Source organism: Miscanthus floridulus, chromosome 2 (genome assembly GCF_019320115.1).
Source record: "Miscanthus floridulus cultivar M001 chromosome 2, ASM1932011v1, whole genome shotgun sequence".
In the NCBI taxonomy this organism is placed as follows: Eukaryota; Viridiplantae; Streptophyta; class Magnoliopsida; order Poales; family Poaceae; genus Miscanthus; species Miscanthus floridulus.
In genome coordinates this window covers 5,654,586-5,667,999 of record NC_089581.1, presented here as the reverse complement: position 1 = coordinate 5,667,999, position 13,414 = coordinate 5,654,586, and the positions used below count along the sequence as shown (strand labels likewise).

At 45.4% G+C, this 13,414-nt stretch overlaps 1 protein-coding gene across 1 annotated transcript; it reads right to left on the bottom strand.

Annotated features, from left to right (window-relative positions):
- Positions 1-389: 389 nt before the first annotated feature.
- Positions 390-842, bottom strand: LOC136536006 (uncharacterized). The gene has a single exon (XM_066528441.1). It carries the CDS (start codon positions 840-842, stop codon positions 390-392), a length of 453 nt encoding a protein of 150 aa, XP_066384538.1.
- Between the last annotated feature and the right edge of the window lie 12,572 nt (positions 843-13,414).

Genomic DNA, 13,414 nt, shown 5'->3' with positions numbered 1-13,414 from the left:
TGTGGTGGCGATGGTCCTCCGTACCCGAACCCTGGAGGAGGTCCGAGGGTGTACGGCTGCTGAACGTATGGCTGCTGCATGTACTGCTATTGTGGCTGAGGAACAGCAGTGAAAGCAGCCGGCGGAGGTCGAAATGGCGTCCCCGGACCGCCTGGCGAACACGACCAGAGCTGCACGGTGCCCGTCCATGGGTTGTAGAATGGTGCCAAGGAGCGATAGCCACCCCCAGTGTTGGAGACCTGCTACTGCTGGTTGTGGCCGCGACCACCGCGGCGACGGCCAGTGCGCTGTGAGCCGCCCTGGCCAGCGTGCCCGCCTTGGCCGCCTTGGCTCTGGCTGCCCTGGCTGGGGCCGGCGTAGCCGCCCTGGCCATGGCCAGCATGGCCGACCTAGCCCTGGCCTGCGTAGGAGCGCCCAGCAGGAGGGCGCGGGGCAGTGACGAGTGCAGTTGTCGTGGAGGATGGTGGCGGGTCCAATGCCCCGGCGGCTTCGCTTGTAGCAACGTCGTCGATGTCGATCTCCTTGAGCAAGAGGAGCGTGCGAGCCTCCTCAAAGGTGGGGAAGGGTTGCCGCATCTTGAGGTTGGAAACCATTGGCCGGAACTTGCCATTGAGCCCGCGAAGAAGAGTCAGGACCAAAGTTCGATCCCCGATCGGATCGCCGAAGTCGCTGAGGGTTGCCGCCATTGTTTCAAGACGGCGGCAGAAGTTGGTGATGGAGGCTGACCCCTGTTTCACCGTGCGGAACTCCGCTGAGAGCATTAGGGCGCGCGATTCGCATTGGCCGAGGAACTCGTTCTCGAGGTAGATCCACGCGCCGTGCGCGTTCGGCTTGCGGTTCATCGTCGACTGCTAGAGGTCGGCGTGGATGGTGCAGTAGATCCAAGTGAGCACGATGCAGTTCATCTGCACCCACGCCGGTCGATCGGCGTTGACGACGTCGGAGAGGACGTGATCCGTTAGGGCATACTTGCCCTGGACAACGAGGAACATGGACCGCCACTGGTTATAGTTGTCGGTGGCGCGATCCAAGACCAGGGGCACGAGGACCTTGATGTTGAGGACGGCGATGGTGGCGGCGTGGACGGCGGCGTACTTGGCTTCGTACACGTCGAGGGCCGCAACGTGGTCGGCCTCTGCCTTGCGGACGCGCTCCTCACGGGCCTGGCGTGCGTCGTCATTTTCCGCCATGCAGGAATGAGTTCACGCGACGTAGAACGACGGTTTCGCTGTGGGCGCAGAACGAGACAGCGACGTCGGCGGGTGGATCACGCGTAGCGCGGCTTCGCGAGTCAGCGACGTCGGCGGGCGTCAGCGACGTCGGGCGGTCGGATCGCGCGTAGATGACGACGTCGGCGAGCGTCAGCGACGTCGGGCGGGTGGATCACGCGTAGATGGCGTGAGACAGTGACGCGGGCGTCAGCGGATCGCGCGTAGATGACGCGAGACAGCGACGAATCGGGCCGGCGAGCGAGACGTGCTCTGCGACGGCGGACCGGCGAGCAGGACGGGCTCTGTGGCGACGCGATCGATCGGCCGGTGAACGCTGGTTCAGCGGCGGCGCGATTAGGGTTTGCGGAAGCAATAAACGAATCGTCTCATGATACCATGAAAGAGTAGGATTAGGGAATACTCAATAATTACTGTGTTGGATCAGCGTTTACATATATAGGCATTGTGGGAGGCTAGGCAGGCCCACACGCCATATTACATTCCAACAATTGCTATGTCACATATACACTAACACTAATTTTGTCACGATAATCACTAATTTAAAATAGAATATGTTAATTAGCATCACTACTACCCTATTTGGCACACAAAACATACATTAATCAACATATTAGTACTCACAAAATTAACCTTACCATCATAATTACTAAGTAGAATAATATAACATATTAATAAGCCTTAATTTATTTACTAATGATAAAGATTACTTCCTTCATTACAAATTATAATTTGTTTTGGCCTTTTCCAGATAGATTGCTTATTGCTCTTGATATACATCTAGATATATATTATATCTAGATACATATTATATTAAAAGCAATGAATATAGAAAAGCTAGAATGACTTACTATTTGGAAAGGAGAGTAGAAAACATAGACAAGCTTGTCCAGCAGATTTTTATGGACAAGTTTATCTAGCATTTATTATTTATAGATAATATTCTTCTGTGGTGGATGTCTTTATCTAAGTCGACTGTCAACCAAACGCTACTCATCCATGGACTGACTGTCCACCCAGGAATATCCATCATATGAAACACACGTTAGGTGATTACCAAACACCCGGTACATCACTGATGAAAGACGATCGCTATGGAATATCATTTGAAAGGCAAATATTCCTCTAAAAGAAAATGTTGATGCAGGTTTTTAGAGATGGTCATGCTAGGTTGGGATTTGGGAATTATAGGAATGATGCACAGGTGTGCGATAAGGGGAGGTGTGGACGTGTGGCCGCGCGGGCCCGTCAAGTGTTACTCGTGCCGTCAGCCCATACATGTCATGTCCAATGTCCACGCGATCAACCTAAAGGGAAGCAGTCAAGCACGCTCCGGAATACAGGAGGTACATGAAGCCGTCTCTCGTACCATACCGGTAACGCAGACAAGAGCAAAGCATTTCTCCCCTAGATAAGCCGGCTGCTTCCAGGTGGTGGAGCAGGGTCCACGTTGGCTGAAATCCTCCTGGCTGTCAAATCTCTAATCGTGTGGCTATCGTTTCCTGGAGCGGATTTCGCCTGGAGTGGCTTTTGCGGCTTTGTGTCGACAAAATCGCTCTCCACTGGCTTCTCTTCGAAGTCAGCGCCGCCTAATAAATTTGGGGCTTCCGCTTCCCGTCTCTAGATTCTTCCCCTTTCTCTGTGACTTGCCTCTACCGTCTGTCGCTCCGCCTCCGCGTTGCGCCGTCGCTGGCCGGGTCTGCTCTGCCCTCCACATTCACCGGCGCTGACTCCCCTGCGACGTATCCGGCCGTTGTTGACCCCATTGCTACGACCATGGAGCTTCCCTTTCCTCCCTCCTCCTTGTTCCTCGGGTTCCCAAAACCCTAGGTCCGTCGCATCAGTGTGCCCTGTGCTTTGCGCTTCACCTCCGATCGGTGTAGCCTGCATTGGGGCATTCGCTTCTGTTCTGTATGGCGGGGGGTCTCCCGCTGATCCTCCAAGGGCTGCGGCGGCGAGGCCTGCTTGCCTCTCTTTAGGCCTAGCCTAACCAGCTATGCCCTATATTACCTAACCAGCTATGCCCTATATTATGGTGGAGCTCTGAGAATGATTAGGGTTTCTGTCTTCTCAAATGATTTATGCCTTTTCAGGGGCAGGGGTTGATATATATAGGCTAGAGCGTCTAACGTGAGCTCTTGGATCAAACTGACTTAAAGGACGGCGTAGATGCAACCTAGGAGGCGGTGAAGAACCGACATAACAACGAGGGGTTGATAGGTGGGCCTCACGGGCCGGACGGCTTACAGGTGGGGGCATCTCGCCCTCCACTTCGGTGTGAAGTCCTCCCGAGTCTTCTAGAGTCTTTTGGTGTCCGTTTTGCCGCGGATAAGCGCAATTAAATCTGACATGTAGGTCCACCTTGATGGTTTTTTGAATAAACCCTGCAGAAAATACAGATTCACCAAAACTATTAGAATTTATTAGTTTAAACCCCTAAACCTTTATTGGTGATTATATTTATGCCCTTATACATGTTATATTGACGGTCTATAATAGTTGTTAACTACCATCAACAGTAACCCATTTGTCAACATGCCTAGAAGCTCCAAGTTGATGACCAAATGATGATTTGGTTGACATATTACTGAGGCCTCTAAGAATCTTGTCTTCGTTGGAAAAAAAATGTAGACCTTTTATATTGATCCATGTTTATTTTTCCTGATATTTATGTAGCTTAGCAATGCCGTCGTCCATTTAGTTGTGCGCTACACCTTTTCCTAATTTTATTGTAGTTCTGCTTCTAGATAGGAATTGTAACTCAACCATCAAGTTTGTTTGTCGGTTTCTAATAAGGTCAGCTCTTGTTGCCAACAACAAAATACAGCTACTTATGATTTGAGCTCTAAAGTTAGCCAAATTATTCATGTCTATGCTCATTTCAGATATAGGTGGCTACATATTTGTTTCAGAACTGACCTTTAAATATAGGAGCTAATACTTTGAAAAGAAGAACTTCATAGGATGCATGCTTCCCACATAAGTTTTAGCTTGTCAATTCTTGTTGGTCTTAGTTCACCTTTCTTTTGTCTTCAGGGTCTCAGGTGACATGTGGTTACATTTTAAAGACATGTGGTTAGATTTTTTTCAGGTGACAACTGCCAACCTAGGCCTCTCCATGACAGAATTTGTTGATGCCAGTTTTCGATGGAGAATTTGATGATTTCAGAAGAAGATTGATCATGTTCCTTGATCGTTGGTGTGGGGGTATGGCCCCCGGTATCCTCAAGATAAGACATGGGCCGCACCATCAGAGGTGGCCCGGCCCATAAGATCGAGGCAAGCACGGCAAGATTACAAGTTGTACTAGATATTGTAATAGTACCAAATAGGATACTTTACTTGTAACCCTCCTCCTCCAGACTATATAAGGAGAGGCAGGGGTCCCCCTTAGAGGACAATCCATCTAGATCATCTAGATTATACAGATCATAACAGATCTCACCTCAATCAATACAGAATAATGAGACACAGGACGTAGGTATTACGCCAACACAGCGGCCGAACCTGTATAAATCTTGTGTCTTGAGCCTCTGTAACCATCTGGTTCCTGATTACACGCACCATCTACCGACAATCTACCATCATGGGCATACCCCTAGATGGACTGCCGACCATATTTCGTCGACAGTTGGTATGTTCACAGCCCTCTTCTTCCTCAGTCGTCCCTATTTTCAAGACATTTGTAAATTTTAGGTTCTGCGGAAGTGCTTTCTGTTTAAAATGATGCGAATAAATTGACTAATTAGACAATGTGCATATGTTGTCCGAAAGAAAGGCAGTGACAAAATTTACAGCATTTAGTTCTTTGATCTATCATGTGCCTACAGAAAATGAGCATAGTGAAATCAAAAGAGATTTATTGCTCCATGATATTTTCCGATCCAATTATAATATGGCTGTATTTTCTAGGTTGGGCTCCCTTGCTGATCTTGGGGCAACACTTCCTCAAACCTGGAGACGACACTATCCTGAGTTTAGTTCATCGTTTTGGTGAGCTATGCTCTTCCTCTGCCCTTCTTCATGTTATCATAGGAATGACAGTGATTTCTGCTAGACATTTTTAGGCAATTTTTGCTGTGGGACATCGCGAAAACAACAAATTGGCTGCAACACACCGCCAACACTTGCTTTTGCTGAGTACCATTATGAAATCGTGAATGTTTGCCAGTGGACACCGCCTCCATTAAAATAAGAAAAACATCAATCGGGAGAGAGAAACATTCCAAAATGACCAGCGTTGCCCCTTGGTCGAACCAGACCCTGTTGGTTGAGCCGGGCCACTACTTGGTCGAACCAGACCCTGTGCTCTATCCAACCCTAGCCGGTGGTGTCTCCAGTCTCCCGCAGCACCGGTGTCTCCAGCCACCCACGCCGCCGTCTCTAGTCTCCCGCAGCGCCGCCGTCTCCAGCCAACCACGTCGCCGTCTCCTGCCGCCCACACCGCCGTCTCTTCCCCACAGTCAGCGTGGCATGGATGCATGAAGATGGCTTCGCCGACGAAATTCAAGCGGCTCCGCCCGAGCATAGATTCACCGTCTAAGGGAGTGAATCTATCATGGGTTCCTGAGGGGTATGCACTCTTATCCTCTTCCACTTTTTGATCTGGGGTTGGTTAACAGGGTTGCAGTGAACTTGAGGGTCTATTTGCACATCTGAAGCTAGGGTTTTCATGATTTCTTGTTCTTGTCCATGTTTTAGGATGGACAGTAGTTCTGCATTACGCATAGCAGTGCATGTCCCATGTTACTATGAGGCTTGCGATGACGGTAGAAATGTGGCTCACAATGTAGTAGATTTTCAACTCATTGTTGATAGGGACACTCTGAATCTGATTGATTTAAGTATGGATGTAGCTGCCAAAGTGTCTATTGGGAAGAATCAGGGCTTCAATTTGACATATTTCGACAAGAACACCCAATGCTATACCAATCTGACCTCAGATGCAGCTTTGATGGATGCTACTAACAATTATTGGCACCTAAGGCGGCTACCTTTGTTTGTGAATTTTTATGACATGATTCCTATTGCATATAGTCAGAGTGTGTCTTTGGATAATGAGGCCAGTGCATCTGTTGCTCTCCCATTGCTGGCCCCTCTGCTTGGTCATGATGATGGGTAGAACAATCAGATTGTTGAAACTGTTGGGCCTGGTGGAGGTGAGGCCGATGTGGAGTCACTTAGTGGGGGAGAAAGTGATGATAACAGTGTTCACTCTTCTAACTCTGATGACTCAGCTGAGAAATCCACACCTGCTCAAGGAAGAAGCAAGAAGAAGCATGCTGATGATGATGTTTCATGGGAAGAAGATGTTGAGGAGTATGTTGGGGTCAATGATGAGGGCCATTATATGCCAAATGGAGTAGAGCATAGAGAGTGCATGAAGCATCTAGTGAAGAATTTTAACAAGAGGTATAGAGGAGTAGTGTTCAAGAAACATTTGTGGCCAGCAAGCAGAGCTTACAACCAGAGGCACTTTGATCACCATTACAACATCATGAAGCAAGCTTCACCAAGGGCAATGAACTGGATAGAGGACAACCACAAGCACATATGGAGTAGATGGAAGTTCTCTCATGCAAGCAAATGTGACTATGTTACTAACAACATAGCAGAGACCTTCAACAGTTGGATTAGGAATGAGAAGTCCTTAGCTTTAATTCCTCTGTTGGATAGGATCAGGCAAATGATCATGGAGAAACAAGACCTTAGGAGGTCACTGTCACTTAAGCTGAGAGACAAGATCTTGCCTCATGTCACCAAAGAGCTACATGCCATGAGTAGGAATTTACAGTATGCCATACATAGGGGGCCCAACAACGCTGCTGAGATTCAAGGCACTACAAAGGAACTGAAAACCTGGAGGCATACTGTCGACCTTGATAATAGATCATGCAGCTATCAAAGGTGGCAGATTACTGGATTGCCATGTACTCATGCTCTCTGCTTCATCCATTCCATGCGCAACAGAAGTGTGGAAGACTACATAGATGACTATTATTCGGTTGATAAGTTCAAGAAAGCATATGAACATGTGATAAGTCCCATGACAGATAGGAACCAGTGGCCTGATGTGGACTTGGGTTTCAAACTTTGGCCTCCAAGGTTCAAGAGAGCTATAGGTCGGCCCAGATCAAGAAGGATAAAAGGTTCTGAAGAAGGTGGCAAGCAAAAAAGCTAGCGCCAGTGCAAGAGGTGTGGAGGGTTTGGTCACATGATGAAGACCTGTAATGAAACTGTTTATGACTCTGATGCACCACCACCAGCACCACCAAAGCCTAAGAGAGCAAAGAAAAAGAAAAGCACTGCCACAACAACTGTCTCTACCTAGCAATCACAGATTGAAGGTGCTCAAGAAATAACTGTCTGTCCTGCTCTGACAAACAACCCACCAAACATTGCACCACCAGCTCTAACAAACAGCCCCGCAGCAAACACTAGGAGGTAAGTGTAAAGACTTGATGCCTGTTATCTATGACAACATACTATTATTTATCTTTCTAATGTTGGGTATGACTACAGCCGCAAGAGGGCATTGGAGCTAGGTGGTGAAACTTCCTCCCCAATAGTAGAAGTGCAGCATCAAAAGAAGAAGAAGAAAAAGGTGGTGACCACCAAGGCTACTGGAGAAGAAATGCAGGCTAGGGAAAAGAAGGCAAGCAAGGCCGGCAAGAGGATCAGCAAGAAGAAGCTCATCCTGGACCTGTGATGCATGTCTTATGTAATGGATCTATTTTGTGGTGAACCTGTTATGTAGTGTGATGAACCTGTGAACTCAGTTATGCAATCTCAATCATGAACTCAGTTGGCAGACTTTGTTGTGTGAAGTGATCAATTAAACATGGATGCATGTTTTTGCAACAATTTGGCACACCATTTTCTTGCCCCGTCATTCATGAACTCAGATACAATTTGGCAGACCATTTTCTTGCAACATAGTTAAGATGCATCATTGATTTCAAACAAGGTACAGATAAGCTGGATACATGTTCATGACCAACAACACTAACTGGATACATGTTCATGACCATGACCAACAACACTAACTGGATACATGATAACCAGGATACATGACAACCTGCTGTTCTGCTTCACTTGACCAACAACACTAACAGAACTAACACCAAAACGAAAACCATTACACCACCAACTACAAGCAGCCGCTCTCCAATTTTATTCATGTTGGTCAACAATTTCTTGTTGCTCTCAAGTACTGACTTCAGTAGTGCCTCTGAACCTTGGAGATGAATCACTGCAGTCTCCAACAGATCTTGGCAGCCATCAAATCCTTGGCAGGCCTTCTCCTTGTCATTGCCTTCCCTCATCACCTCGAGCGCCATGGCACCCTGAACTCGAACCTGACTACAAGTGCGAGGAAGAATGCCTTTGGCGACCAAGTAATTGATATACTGTTCCTCAAAGTAGTACACTCCACACGCAAAGTCGGTCTGACAAACAAGAGATAAAAAATAAAAAAATGCGCATCTCCTCAAAACCAGATCAGAAGTCAACGACCACTTACATTCTCAAGCAGTGGACACTTGTAAAACCTCTTTCCCTTGCTGCCAGGCTTCTGCGACACGCGCCCGATGAAAACGGTTCCGCACTTGTGGCAAGGAACCAAGGGCAAGAATCCAGCTTGGTCTCTGTAGGGGTCGAGCGACGGCGAAGCTGGGTGCGGCGCGCCGAACGGTGTGGAATGCGAGCTCGATGCCATGGCTCGAAGCTAGGGTTCGTCGAGATGGGAATGAGGATGGGGAGAGAGACTGACGAGAACGAGAACGGGGGAAGGAAGAAGACGACCGGGGCCGAGCCGAGCTGGTCCAACTGGACCACCAAAATGATAGGACTCAGGCCGACAGGGGTAAAAACGTCTCTTTACTGTGCTTTCTCTCTCCTGATTGTTGTTTTTCTTTATTTTAATGGAGGCGGTGTCCACTGGCAAACATTCGCGATTTTATAATGGTACTCAGCAAAAGCAAGTGTTGGCGGTGTGTTGCAGCCAATTTATTGTTTTCGCGATGTCCCACAGCAAAAATTGCCCATTTTTTATTACCACCGCAGCACTGCCTCTACACCGTTCCAGTTAACTGGTCACCACATCTCTAAATCTTCCGGCCTCTTTTAACTTCAAGCATGTATGAACCCCATTATAGTTTCAGTACTACACATCTCTGCAAATTGTATAACATAATAAGTGCTGTCCACCTGCAATTTTTTTAACATACGTACTTCCTCTCAGATCACCAATTTAGTCTCCAATTACACTTTGTTTCGCTACATTTTATTTAAACACAAGCTAGATGGAATCACACCTGAACCTGCATCTCAGCGAAGCAAAAAATCACACTCCACTCTCTTGTTCTAAAATTTGTTACCCCTTGGTTCCATGCCGTGCTATGTCAGGAAATATAACATTCAACGTATGAATTTGGTGTCAGCTTTTCAGGTTTGCCTGCCTACGTCATAAGATCAGGATGACAGTCAAGATATCCAGCGCTGCTTGCTGCACTCTAGCAGCATGAAGAAAAGGTTAGCCTTTAGATTATTTTCTGTACATGGTTTCTATTTGTACCTCTGACTGACGATGACATAGTATTGTTATATGCTATATAAAATTTCTATTTTAAAGATATCTTCTCCCGCTGCTCGCTAAAAAAAATTGCCCCTGTATTGGTTGCTGTGTGATAATTGACATGTATTAGCTACTGCTGTGATAATTTGTCATAAGATACAGGCCTCCTAATTGTTGAGGGAAAATAAAGTACACGCATCTATCTTCATATGACAAGCTAATTGGAATTGTGGCTACTCAATAGTTAATGCTCTTGTGTTCGGATCAGCATATTTGTGGGGTTTTGAGACATATATATTTGTTGGTGAATAGAGCAACTTCTACTTTTTGTTACTGCCCCTGCATGTTGTCACACCTACTGCCCTTATTACCGCTCCTTATCTCTTTGATTTAGTTTTTTTTCTCAATTTTTTTCCCTGTTGAATCATTGTAGGCTTGATTTAACTGCACAGAGTCACAAGAGCACCTGGACAAGCTGTTTCAGAGGCAGCGCCTTTGGTAAGTTGTAAGTTATTGTTATTCTGGTCTTTGGAGTAGTTTCCAGGAAGACAGGGGACAAATGGTATGGTTTATCATGTTCGAACTGCTATTGCATTTCCAAGACAAGTAGTTATACACCGTATTTCATCTGCTATTGCATATAATCTGTACCCAGTCTAATCATCCTATTTCAGCTATGCTGGACAGAGGAAGCGCTGAAGAAACGCAGACAACAAAGGCGACCCAAAGTGCAACACAGAAAAGACACCTCCTTCACAAAGTCCCCCATGAAGAGGTAAGATCCACAAACGTATACATACCTACATACTATGCTGCAACCAGATTTACACAAAGAAAAAGATTTACTTCTACCTAGAGTTTCTTAATTTTATGTATTTTTTTTCAAATCCAAACCCAAAAAAAGTTATTTTTACCTACAGGTTTTTTCTCATCATACACCATTTGCAGACCCAAGACCGAAGAATCTAAACACCATTTTTTCGTATCAATATGTTGTGCGAACTTACTGTGTTCTATATATATAGATACCAAGGCTTAAGGCTTCACCAAAATGAAAGAAACTTTAATCATATGACAAGCAGGTTAAACAAGGCATCATCCATGACTGATTACTGCATTACCTATACTTACTAGCACATGGCTAATTCGGTAATCCAAGTCTCACTGGGATAGGTTAGAGGGTTAGGTCTTCGCTAACATTTCTGTTTGTTTTTTCCTTCACTAACATATTTATGTTCGGTAATCCATATAAAAAAACATATAGTATCAGCCAGGTTCCGAGTCTCATTTCTCCTTCTTAATCTCTTCTATGTGACAGCCAGGTGCATAGTGATTGGATACTGAGGTTTATGGAACAAAAGGGTGCACTATTTATGGTTTCTTCTTTCCTGATTTTTTTAAATAAATAGTTTGTTCTACACCTGCATAGGATCTGTGTACCTGCTTCTAACCTAAAAGTGATTTTTCTGGTTTGCTATGTACTTGATCTGTTCTGATTGGTTAGGGACTATGATTCATACTGCATTGCTGCAATACATGATTCAGAAGGTACATCCTGATCAATATGTCTACTTCCTACTGTTGCCTTGGTAATTCTTATGCAATGCCCGCAATCATGAACAAGACGACACTGGTGAATGTTTCTATGATTATTCGTCTTCACAATTATGGCTTAAGCTATGCAGCGCCTCTAATTGTGCATCTCATCTTTTTTCGGGTGTCCAACAAATAAAAAAGACACATGTGAGCTTTGGGGGATTCATTTGACCATAGAATTCGTGTTATAAATGTACTTGCATTTAGTTTAATTTTGTTTTGCTTCCTACTGCCATACAAAACGGGAAGTCTCGGCTTCCTTGCAAATTTCACTCTGTACTTCGTTACCTGCAGTCCAGAGTTAGGCAAAAGAAAGGTTTAGGTTGCTGTATGTACCTCAATCATTTTTTCCATTCACTCAAATTATGAATATTCGATCACAACCACACCTACTTCGTCTATCATGCTCTGTAATTATACTTCCAGTGAACGCAATGATAGCACGCCTACCATGCTAATGTTTCTTTGTACGACATAACCATGTTTACACCGTCCCCCTAATCCTGTTACCTTGCGGTCCGCTCGCGATGGCGCGCGCCTTTCACTAGTTTCATAATCCGGTTGCCGGAGACGGGCAGCACCGCGCAGCAAGCGTGATTAGCTCTCAATCAAACAATATCGATGAAAAGATAATTGGTTCCCCGTCTGTGCCTAGCAGGTTGTTCCTGACGTTGACGAGAGCACAAGATAAAGAAAAGATAAGAAATTCTGATTTTTGGCATATGTTATTTTAAGCCAAAAAAATTGTTCCGCTTAGGATAGCTCCAATGACGACTTATATAAGCATATTTATTTTATATATAATATTTTAATATAAGAGAGAGAAAACTAGCTAGTTCTTTATAAGAGCTAAACTTATGCACACATTCTAAAATTATATGAGTGTTGGATGGAGCTATCCATGTTAGAGCAAGTACAATAATACACTCCAACTTGGGCTACCGGAGTCTTCACAATACCCATGCTACCGGAGTCGAAGCTGGAGCAACAACGACCACACGTTTCCAGCGTGTAATTTTTTTTCTTCAAATCAAAAAGTTTCACGTCCATCGAAACTTATGGTTCCATGTCCGTGCATATAAAACAGCTCTAGCTTCTTTATTCGGCACCTGGAAGCGTTTTTTTTTCCTACGCATTTGGTGTAGCTCTCATGTGCCGGAGCTGCCGGTGAAGATAGAGACGAAGTCGAAGTCGGAGCAAGAACGACCACACATCGTATGTACGCGCGCGCTCTCTCTCATTTGTGTTTACTTCGTCTCGGGACCATGTTTCTTTCTAGCTTCTTGGGCTCTCTTTTTTTTCCTCCGTTTCGAATGGAATCACATCCACTTAGTACATATTTGATAGGGATTCAAATTCTCGTAGACACGTTTCAGATTTAGATTCTCAAAAAAAAACGTTTTAAATCGTGAATGAGAACCACTAGGCCGTTTGACTGCAGAGTCAGAATCACTCTAAAACCACACACTTTCACCGATTCACATTCATAGACAGAAAAGTGAGAATTGGTCGACACCGTTTCGAGCATGACAGATGATTTACCTGGTGTACTCTGCGCTCCTGTTCTGGCGGCGCTAAATAGAAACAGGTGAACTTTAGCGACGACTGGTTGTTTGGGTTTGAGTGCTTTGCCCTTCGACTTAAAAGGAACCACGAACCAGGCCCATCTACCACCGTGCTCCATTGAGAAACCAATTTGTTAGCAAATCGTCTTGTGTGTTTCATTGATGAAACAAAAGCTGAGAGAAAATGCATGTTGCCTCCGAAGCATCAAGCACATATAGTAACGCACCTTAGCCATTCAGAAAATAGCATCAATTCAATGGTTAGAGCAAGTATAATAGTAGGCTGAATGCTGAAGCGGATGAGAGAAAAATGAGAGAAAAGAGAAGCGGATTGTAAGTTTACATTCGGCTTAGACATAAAATTAAAAAACTTTGTGAGAGAGAGACAAGTAGGCCATGTATTAGTAGTGAAGAGTTATTAGCTACTATATAGGTGGGCTGAGAGGTAG